Source organism: Thamnophis sirtalis, unplaced genomic scaffold (genome assembly GCF_051295495.1).
Source record: "Thamnophis sirtalis isolate CommonGarterSnake01/CBP01778 unplaced genomic scaffold, rThaSir2_p1.2 scaffold_1, whole genome shotgun sequence".
Taxonomy (NCBI): Eukaryota; Metazoa; Chordata; class Lepidosauria; order Squamata; family Natricidae; genus Thamnophis; species Thamnophis sirtalis.
This window is the reverse complement of record NW_028261381.1, coordinates 65,919,860-65,940,986: the sequence shown is the minus strand read 5'-3', so window position 1 is coordinate 65,940,986 and position 21,127 is coordinate 65,919,860. Positions and strand designations below refer to the sequence as shown.

Genomic DNA, 21,127 nt, shown 5'->3' with positions numbered 1-21,127 from the left:
GGTTCAGGTGTGCTCATTTGCATGATGCTTCTGCGCATATGCAGAAGTGTCCAGGTGAGTGGGCGGAGCCTCCCATCACCACTACTACCAGTTCGCCTGATCCTGTCCGAACTGGCAGCAACCTACCTCTGGACTAGATGACCTACAAGGTCCCTTCCAACTCTGTTAATATGTTAAAAAACACTATGTACAGGGCATTCCAGAAACCAAATCTCTAAATGACAAAGGTATGAGTTGCTATAACTATAGTATCCTGATCTAGGAAGGGCTGCTTTTCCTAAGACTGTAGATATTAAGTAATAAAGTGGAGACTTAAAGATTAACAAATTTATTTTGAGATAATGTATTATAGAATAGAATAGAATTCTTTATTGACCAAGTGTAATTGCACACACAAGGAATTTGTCTTTGGTGCATATGCTCTCAATGTACGTACATAAAAATAAAATAGAATACATTCATCAAGAATCATATGATACAACACTTAGTGATAGTCATAGCTTACTAATAAGCAATCAACTTATACTAGGAAACAAATAAAGCAATATAAATTTTAAAGATACAAGCAACATAGTTGTAGTCATAAGTGGAAAGAGATAGGATGGAGCAGAGAGCTTTTTATGATTCCCCCCCTTCCCAGTTTTTGTGTGAGCCGCCCTGAGTCCCCTCAGGGAAAAGGGCGGCCTACAAATTCTAATAAAATTCTAAATTCTAAATAAAAATTCTAAATTCTGATGCAGGAATAAGTACATTTGTCTTTAGAAGTCTATGGAATTAAATAAGTATACTCTAATGAAAATAAAAAGTGATTGATAAAAAAAAATTCTAATGACACAAAGGAAAAAGACTAGCTAAAGCTTATAATATCCACAATGCCTTTAAATTCCCCTCCCAAATCAGACCACTTAGTTGAGTTCAGCGAATAGTGACACAACCCTTTCACCTAACCCATAAATCTCACATATTAGAAGAACCATTGTTACTTACATGATAAAGAAGTGTATCATCCTGTATTCAAGAAGATACAAAGAATGAAATGAGCCTTCCTTTGTGTAAACTCCAAGTTCAAGACCAGGTTTCCACAAAAAATAAAACAATGGGATATGAAAGTTGATTTGCCAAATGTCTAATAGATTGTTCCTTAGAACAAACACTAAAAATTCTGGTTAAAAGCCACTGTCTTTACTTTTATAATCATGTTCTCATTGCACAACCAGAACTGGTGCTATAGCTACAACACCACATGGGAACATCTATTATAGCCAGCAGTGTTGCACTTTGGTGATTTCAGCTCTGAGCTTAATGATTTAATTCAGGGAAAGGAATTCATGAAGTGATGAACCTACTATTGCACTTACTTCAAAATACTGGAAGCCTGCCCTGATGTACATAAGGCTTCTGTATTCAGTGGAGAAGGGTCCAGGACCTCTACTCTAAAATTCTGCAGCGATGACAATGCTGATCATAAAACATGCAATGATGTTCATTTGGAATAGCTATTGCTTGTAGTGTTTAGTATATTACTCACCCTTGCTTTGGCTCTCAACTTTGGAGTAATTTTATTTTCCTGAAAAAAGACTTAGGATTCTCTAAAGGATATAAAAAGTAACATAAAATGTTTTCCTGCTACTATCCCAATAATTTCTCATTTGGCCCAGCTATTTTCCTGATAACAGTTTTGCACAAATGATAATCCTGTGAAATGTTTCAGCACTTATAAAAATGGGTGGAATCTCCAGCTAAAATTAAGCAGTTGATTCCATTCTTTATTTATAATACCAAGTAATTGAATAAACAAGAGGGATATTATTAGTGATTCTGAACTAATCTTGCTTTCCCTAAGCCCTTCCCTAACCCATAATAATAATATGAATGCCTGTTTTATCGTTGATGTCACATTACAACTGGCTTTTTCTTGAAAATAATTCTACATAAAGCAGCCTTTACTTCTGTATTCCTTAAACTGTAGATTAGAGGGTTAAGGACAGGCGTGACTATTGCATAAAAGACTGACACCACCTTGTTGAGGTTGATTGAGGAGGTTACTTTGATTCGGACATACATAAAGAAGAGTGTCCCATAAAAAACAGCCACTACCATTAAGTGGGCAGTACAGGTTGAAAAGGCTCGTTGCCGTCCAACCGACGAGTTAATTCTGAGCACTGTAATGATAATATGAACATATGATGTTATAATAACCGAAGAGGAGATCAACAGTACGAAAAGAGAGACCAGGAAGTCTACTGATTCCTTCAGTGAAATGTCAGTGCAGGAGAGAATAAGGAGTGGTGAAGCATCACAGAAGAAGTGATCTATCACATTGGGGCCACAAAATGTCAACTGTGACATGAAATAAACAGGCAGCACTGGGGTAAGAAAACCAGTTAACCATGAGCCAATTACCAGAATCAGACAGGTGTTTTGATCTACAATCTCTTGGTACCGCAGAGGGATACAAATAGCCACATAGCGGTCATAGGCCATGGCTGCCAGCAAGAAGCATTCTGTACTGCCCAAGAAAGTGAAGAGATAAAGTTGAGTCAAGCAGGCTGAATAAGAGATCCTCTGACCTTCTGGATATCCAAACCCAGCCAGCATTTTGGGCACAGTGAGAGAGGTATACCAAATGTCCAAGAAGGAGAGATGGATGAGAAAAAAGTACATGGGGGTGTGTAAGCGCTTTCCAGTTGCTACCACTAAGACCAGAATGCCATTTTCCATCAGCGTTAGCAAGTACATGATTAGGAAGAAGCCAAAGAGAGGCAACCATGCCTCCTGGATGCCTGTGAAGCTTGCCAAGACAAATTCTGTCACCAATGTCCAATTTTCATGTGGAGACTGCATCTAGGAGTCAACACAGAACTGTTTGAATAGTAGGACACAGAAACAATAGTGGGAGATTCATTCTTCACATTCAGGATTGGGAATAAGTGTAATGAGTCTTGAGTTTTGCAAGTTATCTATCCATTCTAAGGGATGAAAAAAAAATGCACTAAAAAAACCCCACCCCAGTTTGAACAGAATGATTACCAGTGAACTGAGTTCATTTAACGATCACCTCAGCTACAAAGCACGTTGAGTAAATGTATTTTGTTATTAATCAAATTTGTATAAATCTTTTACCAAGTGCTTACAGGTTGGGGGGGGGGGGAATGAAAGCAGTCTCTGAAAATCCCTTGCAGAAAATTGGGGCTTATTTATTTGTTTTTAAGTGAAGCTCCAGCATTCAAAGGCATATATATGCAAGGGGGAAGGGTCATTTTCCATATTGCACTTTGAGTCATTATATATATGACTTGGATAAATACCATGCACATATGATATTCCTATGTAAGCATTCTTTCTGTAATCTTTACACGTGGCCATAGAAGACTAATAATTTCCACAGAACAATTTATCACTGGACTTTATTATAAGTCATTTGTATGCAGCAGCTTACCATAAAATGTATATCTCCCTTTGATTTGGGTTGAAAAATATTTTGGTTTTATACACTTTTTAATGTATTCATTGTTTTTAGCTCTGTTGAATGCCACCCAGAGTCACTTGTTTGTGAGATGGATGGTTACCATATATAAATTGGTTTAATAAATAAATAATATATATATTGCAAACTTCCAGGTGAACTGTTACTTATTAGTTTTTTCCTGGTAGCCATAAAACTGGCACATAGGGGACATAGAAACAAGAACCTAAAACAAAATAGGCACTAACTTTATTCAACCTACTATATAATTCCTTACAGTTCATCATTCTTCTGTACCAGTCTTCTGTAGCTCGGCGGGCTCCAGAAGTTCCCATTATTGGTTGGAGAAATATATTCTAGGGTAGCCATATTTACTACTCACACTTCCAAGAGGTGTTGCCTGGAGTCTGCTTCTGTTGCTATTCTCTAAGAGGGGGTTTCAAGGACACAGCTTGGCACGGTTCATCTTCCTTCAGCCACGTCTTTGCCTTTGCATGCAACTAACTGGTGGTTGTGGAGCAAGAGTAGACACAGAACTTGTGTGTGTGTGTGTGTGTGTGTGTGTAAGTTTAAGAAATAAAGACAAAAATATATGATTGTTGCAAAGCCTCCCTATGATCCTGATCAGGGAATGGGGTCTCTAAGAGACACCAGGAAGTATCTAATGAGTAACTAGGGAACATCAAGGCATGCAGAGGAGACACACATACAGGTCCTCACTAGACAGCCCATAAATTTCATTTTCAAATAATGGCCAAAATACAAATCAGTGAATACATAGAGGGCATAATTTTTTAGTGTCAGTCATTAATGCTATTGCAGAATACTTCGTTATTGCATATAGAAAACTAAATTCAATGTTGTCAGATTGTTAAAGAACGGATTGAGATGTTGACATGAGCATAGAAAGCTACATTTCACTTGGTGAGACCATAGGTATATCTAAGGCAGGGTGCACAGTTCTCTTTTTTTAGGTCAAGAGCCATGCTCCTCCTATTAGCCAATAGTCCCTAGGATGGCAACAACTTTCTATATGTTAGCCCTATTTCAGGGTGATATTTGCTATAAGACAAGAAATGCCAGGAAACAAAACTGGCATATTTTCTACATGGTAAAGTTATTACGTAATCATATCTGATTGCATAAATTTTCTGTAATCACATCTGTACTTTTCTTGTCAAAAGTATAAAAATACTTCAACATTGCCTTCTTCTGAGACTTTCCAGTCTAACCTAGAATTCTGAGTGATCCCTTGGCCATTAAAGTACTGTCCAGATCTAATCTTACATAGCTTTAGTTAAGATCAGCCAAGACTATGAGATGTTGCGGCTGCCCCCTGCTCTAGGGAACATGTTTTAATAGAACTGTTTTTTTAATTAGATATGCTCCAAGGTGCAGAATAAAATAAAAATCTATCAAAACCACATTTTTACAAGTGTACTTGTAGAGCAACATAGCAAACTTTCAGATGGAAAAGTCTGTATATATTAAAACATTGCCAGCCTTATCTACGCAAACCAGGTAGAACATCTTAACCAAAGTTTCTCAATCTGTTCTCCTCCAAATGTAGTAGGATTCAGATAATCTACTCGTTCAATTGTGAATCAATTCCCCACCCTTTTAACAATCTTCTCAAAAAAGAGAAGTTTCATGACTTCCTGGGAGGAGCTTACTGGTGGAAGCAGCAAAAAATCAGCTGCCTCCGAATTCCTGGCTACGTACCTGTTTAGAGGATCTTCCATCTGACGTCTTATCAGGTTTTCTTATCCTTCAGGCAAGAGGGAAAGAAGAAACTGTTTTGCTGGCAAATGCTCTTCGATTTTTGCAGCTTTTGTGCTTGCAAGGAAAGGGGGGCTAGCCCAAGGCAGAACGGCTGTCCGTGCTGGGAACTTCAAACTGCCTTGTGCAGGACAAAGTAGGTCTCTCCCACTCTGCTCTAAGTTTTGTTTGATTTAATCTTATCACGAGCTGAATCCGTTTACTGCGAGGACAATAATTGCTTATCAACATTTTAGCTTCTTCTCTTTTTCTCCTCCGAAAAATTATTTACTCAGAGGCTTTTAAAATGGCGCCGAGCAGGCTGGTTTCTCCGGTAATAACGAACACTTTTTGCTAATTCTCACAAGACTTCAAAAGAATTCAAAACAAAAGAGATAGCTTATCATATGCTTTGGTTTCACAATAGAAGAATTTTACTCCTTCATTAACTTTGCTTATTTGGAAGTTAAATGGTGATGAATCTGTTGAACGGTCTTGTTACAATGTTTACTCACTGAAACTTTTGCCAAGCCTTAAACTTCAAAATAAAAGCCTCTTTACTTAAAGCTGTATATTTAGGCAATAGAGTCTTATTAACTGCAGGCAGACAAATTTTGAAATGGCCTCAAAACCAAATATTAACTTGAAGTCGTCACCCTCTACTTCCAGGGGCACATCCTCAGTGCCTGGCACAAAGCTGCAGCCTCCGCTTCCTACGCCCCCTGCTGGGGATGTCTTAACGAAAGAATTTTTTCTGAGTAATCTAAGCGAGGCTCTTAATGCACAGACAATTAAAATGGAAGATAAATTTAGAGATAATAGAGAGGAGAGAAAAGAGGAAATAAAAGAAATGAAAGAAGAAATTAAAAGTGAAATTAAAAGTGAAATAAAAGGACTTAAACAGGAGTTGTATGAGAAATTTGAGGCTAAGGTTGATAAAATTAGAGACGACATGCTGAGTCTTGTAACTGTATTAACAGAACATATTTCTGGAGTGGAAGATACTCTAGAGGTTCTTAATGATGCCAATGCTAACTTGACATTGAAAACAGAGGTGGTGGAACAAAAAGTGGAAAATGCTGAAAAAGAAATTATTATGATACAGTACCGACAAATGGAGTTCGCATTAAGAGTAAGGGGGCTGCGTGAGGAGAAACAGGAGAACCTGAAACAGATCCTATCGGAAGCTTTTGACCGCCTGATGGGAAGACCAGGGACCAACCAAGGCTGGCAAATTGACAAAGCTTACCGCGTTAACTCCTGGCTGGCAAAGCAGAAGCAGCTTCCTCGAGACATCGTTATATATTTTACTACAAGAGAGTTCAGAAATATGGTACTGCAAGCGTCTTATAACACTAAGCTTCAAATTGGCGGTCAAGACCTGGCTGTTTTGAAAGAGATACCACCTCAAATGTTAAGAGCCAGAAGAGACTACGCTTTTTTGGTCGAAGAACTCAGAAATCGTCAGATACAGTATAGATGGGATGCACCATTTGGCATCATATTTACATTTGATAAGCAAAGGTACCGCCTCAACTCTGTATGGAAAGCCCGAGATTTTTATTATAATATATTGAAGGCCGGACACCCTGCACCATCTGGACCTAGAGAAAGACCACAAGAAGGACAGGATAGACAGCAAACTACACAACCACCAGACAAGATGGAGCATCTCTCTTCTCTAGAAGTGCAAGGTGCTATGGAACCAAGACCTAGCCGCATGACTACTAGACGTATGGAGAAACAAACTAAGAGGCAACAGCATCAACAATCATCGGCCATCGATCAAGGAACTACAACAACAAATCTGGAAGCAGTGGGAGGAGCTAGACCTAAGGTTAAACAGGCCGTGCAGGAAGCTCTAAAAATGCTTCAACCAACCAAAGATGACAACTAAGATTTTAACATGGAATGTCAACGGACTGAACTCTCCACAGAAGAGGAAGAAAATATTTCATTATCTTAAACAGTTTAAGAACGATGTAATTTGTTTGCAAGAAACTCATATCAAGTCAACTGATCAAAAATATTTGATCAACTCAAAACTTGGTCAACATTTTGCAGCTTCTGCTATGGAAAAGAAGAATGGTATAGTTGTATACTTAAGAAAAGATATGAAAGCTGAATTAATAGAAGCAGATCCCTTCGGAAGATATATTGCTTTAGACTTAATCTTAGAAGGGAAAAAGACATTACTTTTGGGAATTTATGCTCCCAATCAACAGCAAGATAGATTCTATAGAAATCTTCATGCTAAATTAGTACAGTGGGACTATAGTTCCTGTATACTATTGGGTGACTGGAATGGAGTGATAGACACTAAGAGAGATAAGAAGATTTCCCGCCTAAATACCAAGATGCGAGCAAAGTTACCCAAATCTTTCTTTGACATTATGGATGATTTTGAATTGAGAGATATCTGGCGAGAAAGAAATGCAGAGGAATATGACTTCACTTTCTTCTCGGACAGGCATCAATCCCTTTCAAGGATTGATTTTATTCTAACCACGAATGATTTGCTTTCTAGGGTCAAGAAAACAAAGATTGCAGCTAGAGTCCTTTCGGACCATAACCCAGTTTGGATGGAGTTGGGAAGGGTAGTGCAGGCAAGAAGGTTTTGGAGACTGAATGAAAATTTATTTAGATATGAAAACTATATTAATGATTGTAAAAAATTACTATCTGAATATTTTGTTTTGAATATGAATAAGGGTACATCGATGGAATTTGTATGGGATGCAAGCAAAGCGTATATGAGAGGAGTTTTGATGAATATAAATAAAACACATAGAAATAAGCAAGGGTTAAAACGAACAGAACTGGAAGAGGAAATTAAGAGAAAAGAGCTGGAGTTAACAAGGAAACCAGACGATACAAAGGTTAAGGAAGCTATTAACATATTAAAATCTCAAATTGACATGTTGATCTCTGACCAGGTAGCTACTAATTTATTATATGCAAAACACAATACTTTTTGTAATGCAAACAAACCTGGCAGATGGTTAGCTTATCAGATTAGGAAAAAAAGGAAAACTCGAAATATATCTAAACTGATTTACAGAGGGAAGGAGGTGTTCCAACAGGAAGAGATTCAAAAGGCTTTCTGGGAATTTTTTACAGAACTGTATAAAGGGGATAAAATTAATGGTTTAGACATAGACAAATATTTAGACAAGGAGAAAATACCTTCAGTTAGAGAAGAACACAGGCAAAAATTGAATCAACCAATAACCTCGGGGGAAATCCTGCAGGTAATTAAGCAATTAAAGCCAGGGAAAGCACCAGGTACAGATGGCTTGACAGCGGTTTACTACAAAAACTTACAGTTAGAAATGGTAGAACCTCTTAGAGAATTATTTAATATGATTCAAACGGAAGGTAAAGTCCCTCCATCTTGGAAGACAGCGTTTATATCTTTGATACCCAAAGAAGATCAAGATACTACTCAACCCAAAAATTATAGACCCATTTCATTACTGAATGTAGATTATAAAATTTTTACTAAAATATTAGCAAATAGGTTAATGTTGGTCATTCAACAATTGATACATACGGACCAAACAGGTTTTATACAAGGGAGACAGATGAAAAGTAATGTCAGATTAATTATTAATGCATTAGAATATTTGGGAAAGAACAACCAGATCCCTGCTGCGTTTATATTTTTGGATGCTGAGAAGGCCTTTGATCGAGTTAATTGGCAATTTCTGCTGAAGATATTGCAAAAAATGCAGATAGGAGATAATTTTTTACAGTCAATTAAAGCAATATACCAACAGCAAACAGCACAAATCATAGTCAATGGAAGTTTAACAGACTCTTTTCAAATTGGAAAAGGTACAAGACAGGGTTGTCCTTTGTCCCCATTATTGTTTATTATAACTTTGGAAGTATTGTTGAATAAAATACGGGGCTTGGATGGTTTAAAAGGGATCAAGATTAGGCAGCAAGAATATAGAGTCCGCGCTTTTGCGGATGATTTGGTCATAATATTGGAACAACCGCAGGAATCCAGTATGGTTTTAATGAATACGATTAATCAATATGGTCAAGTGTCTGGCTTTAAAATAAACTTAGGAAAAACCAAAATATTAGCTATAAATATGAATATTAAACAAAAGGAAGAATTAGGAGTGATGCTAGGATGTGAGGTAGTTAAAAAAGTCAAATATCTTGGAGTTAACATTTTAACTTCAAATGGGAAATTATATAAGCATAATTATGAACCACTTTGGCATAGCATACAGACAGAGATGAAAAAATGGGAGAAATTGCACTTATCTTTGCTGGGCAGGATAGCGGCAGTGAAAATGAACATTTTACCAAAATTTTTATTTCTTTTCCAAATGTTACCTATACTTAAAAAAGATGCGAACCTTTTAGAATGGCAGAAGGGTATCAACAAATTTGTGTGGGCAGGAAAGAAGCCGAGGGTAAAGATGAAAATAATGCAAGATGTACGCGAGAGAGGAGGATTGAAACTACCTAATTTAAAACTATATTATGATGCAGTGGCATTATCTGCAATTAGTGATTGGATTCATTTAACCAATGATAGAATATTGAACATTGAGGGACACGATCTGGTATTTGGTTGGCATGCTTATCTGTTATTCAACAAAAAATTGGATAAGAACTTTAAAAGTCATATTTTGAGAAATGCTTTATTGCGGGTTTGGAAGAAATACCAATATAAATTAAATGACAAGATACCCATGTGGGCAATTCCTAGACATGCAATTGAAAATATGAATACAGCACAAAAACAGGACAGATTTACTTACAGACAGCTTCTTACCTCGGAAAGGGGGGTATTACAATTAAAATCTTTAGAGGTATTAAAAGAGGAGAAGGTAGTTCAAACATGGTTCCAGTATGGGCAATTACAGGCTAGCTGGAAAATAGATAAAAAAATTGGCTTTATTCAAGTTGAGGATAATCTGTTTAAACAAATAAGAGATCAAAGCTTAATGCATATAAAGAGGATATATAATGTATTAATACAGATGGATTCGGAAACAGAATTAGTTAAAGATTGTATGATAAAGTTGGCTCAAAATATTGAGGAACCAATAATGTTGGATACATGGGAAAGAATTTGGGTAAGAAATGTGAAATTTACACAAGCTCAAAATCTGAGAGAAAATTTTTACAAGATGTTTTATAGATGGCATTTAGATCCTAAAAAGTTGGCTTCTATGTATCCGAATGTACAGCCTAAATGTTGGAGGTGTGGTTCTCTCGATGCTACATATTATCATATATGGTGGACCTGCCAAAAGGTTAAGGCATTTTGGATAAAAATATGGTGGGTCATGCAAAATGTTTTTAAAAAAAGGATAAAGTTTATTCCTCAGTTATTTTTACTAGGTATATGTACTGATTTTACAGTGGTAGAGACCAATTTGATTCTGCATCTGATAACTGCAGCAAGACTGTTGGTGGCGCAATATTGGAAGAAGGAAGACTTGCCTACAATCCAAGAATGGACATTGAAAGTAACAAACTTAGCTGAAATGGCTAAAATATCGGCATATCTCAAAGATCATTCAAATGAGAGATATAAACGAGACTGGAAAAAATGGATTGACTATATACAAAATAAATATGGGACTAAGAAATTCCAGTTAGCCTATGCTTAAGATCAGAAATGATTTAAACTGTTAAAAGTTAGTTCAGTAAGAAGAAGCTAAGTTCAATCTAGAATGTCATTAATTTCTTTATTTCTTTTTTCTCAATAGATTTTAGACTGTGTTAGTTAAAAATCCATACCGTGTACGGGTTCTGGGAAGTCGGGGGGGGAAGGAGGAGGGGGGATGGGGGGGTGGAGGGAGGGAGGGGTACACACAACAAAAAAAATCGTACTTCAATGTCTTAATGATTGACAAATGATGACATATTTGTGTTTGTTTTTTTTTTAAAGAAAAATAAAAAAGTTCTCTTAAAAAAAAAAAAAAAGAGAAGTTTCAAGATTTGATAATCATTCTCTAAAATTAGTGAGAGGCCTCTTAAGGAGGAGAGGTATGCCATAGTTCCTTTAAGGAGGTGAAGATGCCTCCTTTTCAAAGATGAGTTTATAATATATACTGAATCCTTTGTGCTCTCTAAGTTTTGTTGTTTACTTGCAGTCATTTCATTACCCAACTAAATAACATCATCAGTGCTAGTGAGTGTGGGGTTTGCTTTCTATTTATATACAGTAGCTTGCCCTGACAGTGTTGGTGGAAGTGTGGTTTTTCTCCTCGATATTTCCTTGATTACAATATTGTTTTCTGCCTGGTTGTTTGTCTAGTGTTAATCTCTGATTATCTGGGTCTTGGTTGTTAGAGAAGAAAAATGTCTCTTTTGAATGGTACATAAATTTGTATTTATTTTTGTTTTTAAAAAAATTAAAATTAAAAAGAATGGTACATAAATGTGGTATCTGTGTTGATACAGTGTTCCAATATCCAAGGAGCTGCCACAAAGAAGAGTCAACCTATTCTCTAAAGCACCTGAAAGCAGGACAAGAAGCAATGAATGGAAACTAATTAAGGATAAATCCAACCTTGAAGTAAGGAAGAATTTCCTGACAGTTAGAACAATTAACCAGTGGAACGACTTAATTCCAGAAGTTGTGGATGCTTCAATACTGGAGGTTTTAAAGAAGAGATTGGACAACCACTTGTCTGAAATGGTATAGGGGCCTGAACTAGAAAACCTCCAAGATTCCTTCCAACTCTCTTATTCTATTACTCTGATTTATCTCTATGTGCTGTTTCTGGCTGATTTGTCTGAATGCTCAGCTTCCCAGAATTCCCTGGTGTTTTGAATTGGTCTAGGATGGTCATAGTTTCCTAGTAAAAGGTGTTGTAAGATTAAGGAGTTTTCATCATATCTTCTGGCAACTAGTTGGTGTTCATGGATGCATTTCTGTCTATCTGTCCTACATAGCCGCTATTACAGTTCTTACACTGTATGTGTTGTAGATGACTCCTGCTTAGCTTCAGTTGGTTGTGTGGTACAGTGATGCAGATGATCTGTTCGTAATTTCTCACATGTGCTTGTTGAATGCCAGTATTATACTTCTCATAGTTTATGTTGGTTGAGCTGTAGTGGGTGACATGGTCAGAAACATTTGACAAAATAGTATGGATATTCATTTTGTTAGAAGATGATGTATAGATGACCTGTTTCTTCTTTTTGGTATTCTGAGTTGCTGTAGTGCATTTATATTCATCTGAATAATGTTCTTACACAGCTCCTCTGGGTTGTTAATACTACTACTAATAATAATACTATTTCAATATATAAGCAAAAAACAATACTCTAAACCAGTGTTTCTCAACCTTGGCAACTTGAAGATGTCTGGACTTCAACTCCCAGAATTCCCCAGCCAGCATTCGGGAGTTGAAGTCCAGACATCTTCAAGTTGCCAAGGTTGAGAAACACTGCTCTAAACTATCAAGGAGAAAACCAACACTGGCAGGCCAAGCTACTGTACAGTATATAAACAGAGAGCAAACCTCACACTGAGTAGTACTGATAATGATATCAGGTAGGCAAACAACCAACCTCAAAAAACACCAGGAACTCCACAATTCAACCCTTTTCTTCTGGTTGAATCACAAGGAGTCAGCCTGGCTATATTTTGAGAAAATACACCCCCACCTCAGTCAAGACATACTATATTGTTGGCTATTGTTGTCACTTAGGACTACCCTCTATAGGTATGATTTCAATGTTCTTTGTTCCACTCTGGAACCAGCAAATCTTCAACAATCGATGCTATCTAAATTCAGCTTGCTTTTGTAGCCATCTTCTTTTCAATTTCCCCCGAACTTTAGTGAAATTTCTCCCTTCCTGACAGCTCTTATCCATTTCACCTTGATCTCCTCCCAGCCTGAGAATTTCTTTCTGAGTGAAAACTACTATCAGGCTTCAGCTTATCTGCACAGTTTGTCTGGAAGACTGCATGAGAAAATGGCAGACAGCATATAACTTCTCTGGATTAGGCCACACCACAGTTGGTGTGAAATTGGAGAAGATTGTGTGAGTAGTGAGGTATGTAGCTGTGTGAAAATGCTCTTTGATGCTAGAAAAACTGTAATCCTGGATACCTGAAAATATAGTATACCAAGTTGAACAAGGTTGACTTACTCATATGAGATTCCTAGTTTTTCTTTATGAGCTTCATTGACTTTGATAACTACAGTGATGAATAAATGCATTAAAATATTAAATCAACAAGATAATTATAGAGTTGTGATTTAGAGCCAGAACAGAAGCAAATCTCTAAAGAATAGAAAACTTGTTTATTTAAGTTAACAAGTTCCTCAATATTGTTGCCAAATAATAATTAATGTGGGGAGGGTGGAGATATAGAGAAGATGGCAAGAGAATAGAAATTTGCACGATTAAATCTTTCACAAGTTACCTATGCCAAGTCTTTCATTCCTGCAAGGAATCCTTTACCATTTCTCTAGATTCTAGAACATAGATGTGTGCCAGTCATTAATTCAGGAGCCACATCAGACTTTGTGCACCATGTCAAGTGCATATGTGCAAGGGCCCTTTTTGTAAAGAGGTTTCATGGATCAAATGGACACTATAAGCCCTTAGAAGGTTTACAGTTCCCATTGTATCTCTTAAAGTCTCCAACCACCCAAAAAAGGCAAAACAGTAGTGCAAATATTGCGTGTATGCATATGTACAGTATATGTGTGTCCATATATATAGACATGCTTAGATGATCCCTTGTTGAGGTAATCATTCTTATTCTTCTTCACTTAGGTTTGCATATTTATTTTTTAATTTATTAATATAGATTTATATCTTTTTTATATCTGTTGTTTTTATATCTACTTCAGTACTGCATCCAATTGTTGTGCACAGTCCAGAATCTCATTTGATGAGATGGAGATAGATAGATAGATAGATAGATAGATAGATAGATAGATAGATAGATAGATAGATAGATAGATAATGTATGTATGTATGTATGTATGTATGTATGTATGTATGTATGTATGTATGTTGTGGCCAGCAGGAGCCGTTGGAGCTGCCGATGGACTCCGATAGCGAGGAACCCTATGAGTCTGCTATGGAAGATGTGGGGACCCTGGGCAGGGTTCAGACTCAGAGCAGGGACCAGAGAGGCTGGTTGACCACCAGGAGGCTCCTGAGGCATGGAGCAGTGGGGAAGATCAAAGGGAGTTTGTCCCTGATGCCAGGAAACAGAGGCAGCAGTTACGGAGACTCATAAGAGATAATCAAGCCCAGATGGTTGTGGGTTGGCCCCTCCCAAGAGAATATATAAGAAGAGACTTTGGGAGGAGTCCTTTTGCAGGACACAACCATTCATAATAATTTGGAGAACTCCTTGTCTAGTCTGCTTCGTGTTCCCGTGTCTGTTGGAGTCTGGGTTGCTGCCAATGTCTTGCCAGTGAGTCGTGTCTGGGCTTTCAGCCAACAGGATTATAATTTCTGTGAATAAAGAGTGGCAAACAGCTAAGCCTATGTCTGCATTCATTACCGGATGGAGGGGGGCCAGAATATATAAATAAATAAAGGGAGACTAGTATAGATCTATTTCAAGCTATTTAGCTCTCATCAGCTAGCCATACCCAAGTTTGGGAATCGAACCTGTGCTCCATTGCCTCCCAGGCAGGGAGTTAACCATTTGAGCTACAGAGAACGACTCCTTATCAGCCAGCCAGGGAGGCAATGGAGCACAGGTTCGATTCCCAAACTTGGGTATGGCTAGCTGATGAGAGCTAAATAGCTTGAAATAGATCTATACTAGTCTCCCTTTATTTATTTATCAGCATAAATATAGCAAATGTAACAAAAAGGCAACAGTAAAAAATATTGGGTTTCTGTCTGGATGGTCTCTTGTGACGAGCCTAATGACAGAGAGTGGAAGTGTGACCTTCCTCCCATACTTGGGCATACCAGGGGTTGTGACTTTAAGTATATACCTCCCACCCTGGCTGGCTGATAAGGAGTCGTTCTCTGTAGCTCAAATGGTTAACTCCCTGCCTGGGAGGCAATGGAGCACAGGTTCGATTCCCAAACTTGGGTATGGCTAGCTGATGAGAGCTAAATAGCTTGAAATAGATCTATGCTAGTCTCCCTTTATTTATTTATCAGCATAAATATAGCAAATGTAACAAAAAGGCAACAGTAATATATATATATATATATATATATATATATATATATATATATATATATATATATATATATATATATATATATATATATATATATATATATATATATATATATATATATATATATATATATATATATATATATATATATATATATATATATATATATATATATATATATATATATATATAAATTATATATATAATTAATAAACAAACAAATAAATAATATATATATATTTGTTTCCTTCTAATCCACTTTGGAAAAGTGGAATACATTTTGCCATAGTTTATTATGTAGAAATTGGTGCAAGAGCATCTGCCTTCCTCCCTGAAATGGAGTGGGGTGTTATCTATTCCCAATATCTTCCTTATGTTATAATAAGGAACAGCTTCCTGCATTTGCCCAAAACTACAGATTGCAATTGATAAATAGAGTCATTTAGAGTCATTCTTGTTTAATGACTGCCTTCACACTTAGAGCAGTGATAAAAAGGCATCTTGTAACTAAACTTCGCATTTACGATCTTTGCAGGTTTGTAAAGCAAAGGAAAGCTGAATAAGTGCAATTGCAGTTTTACTTAGTAACTGCCTTGGTTAATAACTGAGCTGCTGTTTTCCTTCCAGAATTTTGCCTCTTAATTTTATTCCCACAATAGTGCTGCGTAATATGTCAGGGGTGAGACAGGCCAAGTAGTTCCAAAGCCAGCCCAGTGAGCTTCATGGCAAAGGGAAATTTTAATCCATGTCTTCCCAATCCTCAAAAAACTCTCTATTTACTATTCTGTGCTGTTTGTTGCAATGTACTTCTCAGTTCACTGTTGTCAAGTAATACGGCTAAAGGACTTGTTAGGAATATAATCTAACGGTTGGATTGGCAATATATAAATCATGTAACAATGCTATAACTGTTTCTTTAAATCATACTAAAAAATGTGATTGCTTGTTGTTTTCCACAATCGGCCATAAGAGGGAGCCAGAATGACTGTTAGCTCTCTGTTCGTTAGATGCTGGGCTGATCTGATCTGAGTGTTGTGAGCTATCATAAGTTTTGCAACTGTTAGCAAACTTTGAATACTGTACTGATTATATGATACTAGACTATGTTATTTGGATTATCCCTTAACTGAAAGACATTGATGAATGACTGACTTATCTTTGTATGACTTGGACTATTTGATGGACTCTGATACCTCTATTTCCACGAAAGTAAAAGCCTATTTAAACTGCAGTGTCTCTGTATGCTGGTTTGTGTGTTCTCCAACACCACTCTCACAACACTTCTCTGAATGTACTTGCTCTCCCAACAGGGAGCTTACCTAACAGGACTCCTGTGTTATTCCTCCCACAGAATACATGTTATGAGAAAAGGCATAGACAGTTTTGTTTGGCCCTCCTCGCTTTCCCTTCCTTCTTAACATTTCTTCAATTATAACACCTTTCCAAATGCCAAAATCAGTGCCTGCATGCTCTGCTTTTAAGAAGAAATGAGCGACATTCCAATTCAAAATTTCAGCTGATCTGCTGTACCCTCCACTCTAGCATTCCTCCAATCTATGGTAATGAAAGACTCTGTCAGGTCTGGAAGCCATCTTGGGCATTGGATCTTCAGGCCTGCCACATTTAGTGCTGTGGGAAACTGGGAGGGGGGGATTGTATGAAGCTGGGGAGATATACTGTATCACAACATTTGTTTCTCTGAGAGTCAAAGGCATTCTGCCCTGCACCTGGAGGGGTGTGACTGGGAGGCATCTCCAGTTGGATGGTGCATTGATTGGACCATGTGGTGGATATGTGGGCAGGGACTTGGACTTTCTTTTGGGTGGGGAAAACCTGGAAGCTTTCAGATTCAGATTTTCCCAGATGTGCCAATATGACATCTCTAATAAAATGGAACTTTGTGGAACTTCAAGCCTCGGAGTCTTTTTTCATTGGGGGTGCTACTTGGAAACCTGACAGATACTCTTATTTACAGCCATTGATAGCAGGCAGGAGTTATTCAGTGGGTAATGAATTAGACATTATATTCGAGAGCATGGTTTTTCACACTTTTTCAGCTAGGAATCAGTTAGTTAAAAACAAATTTCCCATACCCCGTGATAGGACCCAAGGCTTTACTGACAGAAAATTGATTGTGTTCACATAAACTACACCCCCTCAAAGAAACCATCAACTTCTTATGATACCCTAAGGTTTGAGAAACATATTTTAAAGAGCTCTCTTCTAGGAGGGCTGCACAACCTTTCATTGGTGGACATCCATCCTTTGCAATTCTTTGCAGCCTGAATAACAATAGCCTACCGTAAAAGATCTTCCCATAACTGCCACAAGCATGTGATAAGAGGTCCACCTGGAAACAGTTATAATTATTCTGTTGATAAGGAAATGGACATCTATCTCTAAATTCTGCTCAAGGCTCACCATGGATAAGATTACTTTTGTATTTATATAGTTTGAACTTAGGAATTCACTCCACCCTTCTTCGTATTCCAAACACTGCGTTGTTCTTTGTTGTATATTTATTATGCCCAAGTGATGTACTGAGCTAATGTGGGTGAATAGTCACTGTTGTACAAATGTATTAGAAAACATATTTTATTTTCTATTTCAAGAAAAAAATGATTTCTTCCTTGTTTGGCTTTGGGTTTTTTTTTTTTTTTTTTGGCTAATCATTACAACAAAAAACATGTCCAACAATAATACAGGTTTGAAGATAATTCCTCAGTGTATGTCATGTGCTAATACACAGCATAAAAATATATAAACTGATGTTTACAAGGACTCAAGAATGTCAGTTTATTGTCAGTCAAAAGCACATGAGAGAGTCTTCTGTTCAAATAGATGTTTATTCACTGCAACCTTCCCTCAGCTTATCAATTTTGCTTGGTGAGATTTATGATATTTTTCTTTGCTTGTTCTTTACATGGTAGAGGACCTTTTCCACAGCTCTTTTCACATCTTTGTTTCTCAGAGTGTAGATAATTGGATTCAACACTGGAGTGACAACAGCATAGAGCAAAGAGACAACTTTGTCCATTTCAAAAGTCTGATCAGAATGAGGGCACAGATATGTGAAGATTACTGTTCCATAGAAGATAGTAACCACCATGAGGTGACTGGAACAGGTAGAAAAGGCCTTATGCCTTCCTGTCACAGAAGGGATATGGCAGATGGTTGAAACAATCAGTGTATACGAAGTCAACGTCAGAAGGAAAGATAGGAGGACAATTACTGCAGAGACCAGGAATACTATTGTGTCAGCCATGAAAGTATTTCCAGTTGAGAGCTTAATCAAGGGCCCCGTGTCACAGAAGAAGTGGTTGATCTGGTTGCTGCTGTTAAATGGCAGCTGTGAAATGAAGGCTATGGGCAGAAAGGGGGTCAAAAATCCAATCAGCCAGGAACCCAAGGCGAGGCAGACACAAGCATGGCTGTCCATGAGAACTGGATATTGCAATGGGTGACAGATGGCTAAATACCTATCATAGGCCATGGTAGCCAAGAGAAGGAACTCTGTGGAACCAAAGAAAAAGAAGAAATACATCTGAGTGAGGCAGGTCCAGAAGGAGATGGCACAGGATGTTCTAAGGACATTTCCTAGCAGCTGGGGAAGAGTAACTGAGGTATAACACATCTCAAGGAATGAGAAATGCCTCAGGAAGAAGTACATGGGGAATCGCAAGCTCACATCTATATGGGAGAGGACAATGATCAAGGCATTGCCAAGGAGAACGAAGAGATAGATGGAGAGGAGAATGACAAAGGAGAGGAACGGGAACTCCTGAAGTTCAGGAAAACCGAGCAGCACGAATCTGGGGGTGGAGGTGCCATTCAGCATATTCTTGGTCCAGTTCTGTACAGTCAGCATCAAAAAGAAATGGAAGACATAAGAAAGAAACAAAATGTGTTTGAGAATAGAGATGCTAGGTGGGAAAGGCATTTATTCTTCCAATAAACACATTCAAGGCATCCATTCACCATTTTCAACTGTGATTCAGACAAAGCCACCTGAATTAACTTGATACAAATACACATTTCATATAAAATATTATATACATATTAAAGACCGTCTGGAATTTCCCATTACTTTGGTATGCTGGATAGCTCTTGCTTTCATTATAAAAGCATAGCTCCCTATAGTCTGCACCGGGTGCCAAAATAGGTTTGAATTTGAGTAGCAACAAGGATTGTTCATCAGGACTTTGAGACCAGTTGGTTTATTAATCAGACTGATATCTCATTGATCGATCCCATAAAGACATGTCTCAGAGTAAGAAACAGAACCAAATGAAATATCTTATCAATGCATGCAAAGATTAAAAACAATACATGCTATCAGACCCCAAACCCAGCCCTCCCTCAGAATAGCTCTGTCTTCATCCCCCACCCTGAAAATATATAATGTTGGAGGCAGGTGAAGGTCCAGGCACAATAAAAATGTTTGGGTCAACAGTAATGAAAGATATGATCCTGCAGGTAATCCAAAGCAGCAGCGATATAAAAGGCTTTATAGGTGGAAACCCATAAATTGTATGAATTCGTATTAATCAGCTTTAAATCAAGATAAATGGACATATCTATGTCTTTCTATGATGTAACATAAAAACCATATTTAGATATTTCAAATTCAACAAATCCCATCAGTCACCATATAATTCAAGTAGCAAGTTTCCTCAACTAGGCATGTAGTCTGGTTATCCCCAACCTGATTCTTTTGAGATGTGTTACAATTCTTATACATGGGTGTCTCCCAACATAAGCAGTTTTGATATGTGTGGACTTCACTTTGGTGACTAATTCAGAGAGTCAATCAATCAATCAATTAATCAGAATACTGCTGGAAGGAACCTTGGAAGTCTTCTAGTCCAGCCCATACATTACTGCTCAGTCTGGAACATAGATCACAGTGATTATGGAAGTTAAAATTCAATGTAACTGATAAATTCCAGACTGGAAAATATATACATGGACTTATAAGTAGCCTTGACAGAGAGATAGAACTATCACTGCTGCTATTCTAAGTTTTAAATACTATTATATGACAATCATTTATATGACCTGAAAGAATAAACATGAATAGAAAGTAGGAAAAAAATCTGGAAAAACATGCCGCTCCAAAATTTGTACCAAGAAAGAAAATTGATGGTGGCCACTGTGATCAGTTCCAGATGGCATAGATGAATTCTTGTGTTATGCTACAATACAGGAGCTATTTTATGGGGTTTTAAATCAACCCCATCATTCTGAGTAAAGATGAAGCTGCTTGAAAGAGTTGCAGAAAGAGGCTACATTTGTGTCCTGTGCTTTCAGAAGCTTCTTTTTGGAACCAAACCTGAAGCTGTGTACAGAGATGTAAAAGGGATTTCCATTTAGCTCAACAAAAGATGTTGTCAAAAAACATAATTCAGAACATTTAAGCTTATCAATATATACAGTTTCATATATGCTTAATTTTGCTTTCCAGAGTTACTTGGGAGAGGAAGCTTGCAATTTACCATACGATATATTCAGTAGGATAGAAAGATAACATAATGTTCAGCTTATTCTTGGGAATAGTTCTACGTCATCTTTCCAGCTACAATTATATATATTTGGAACGTTGCATATATTTCTATTCAATGCTGGTTGCGTGGCAACACAAGTATTAGCGAATAATATAGTCAAAATTTATTGGAGCTTTCCATAGATATCTAATCGCCATTTGGGGAAGAAAAAACTGGAGTAGATAGACTTTTGTTCCAATTAGCAT

At 37.3% G+C, this 21,127-nt stretch overlaps 2 protein-coding genes across 2 annotated transcripts; both read right to left on the bottom strand.

Annotated features, from left to right (window-relative positions):
• Positions 1-1,893: 1,893 nt before the first annotated feature.
• Positions 1,894-2,918, bottom strand: OR6Q1 (olfactory receptor family 6 subfamily Q member 1). Its single transcript, XM_014056953.2, has one exon. The coding sequence runs from the start codon at positions 2,842-2,844 to the stop codon at positions 1,894-1,896; it is 951 nt and encodes a 316-aa protein (XP_013912428.2). The 5' UTR covers positions 2,845-2,918.
• A 14,966-nt stretch (positions 2,919-17,884) lies between these two features.
• LOC106541484 (olfactory receptor 11L1-like) lies at positions 17,885-19,745 on the bottom strand. Its single transcript, XM_014056955.2, has one exon. It carries the CDS (start codon positions 19,316-19,318, stop codon positions 18,272-18,274), a length of 1,047 nt encoding a protein of 348 aa, XP_013912430.2. The 5' UTR covers positions 19,319-19,745; the 3' UTR covers positions 17,885-18,271.
• Positions 19,746-21,127: the final 1,382 nt, after the last annotated feature.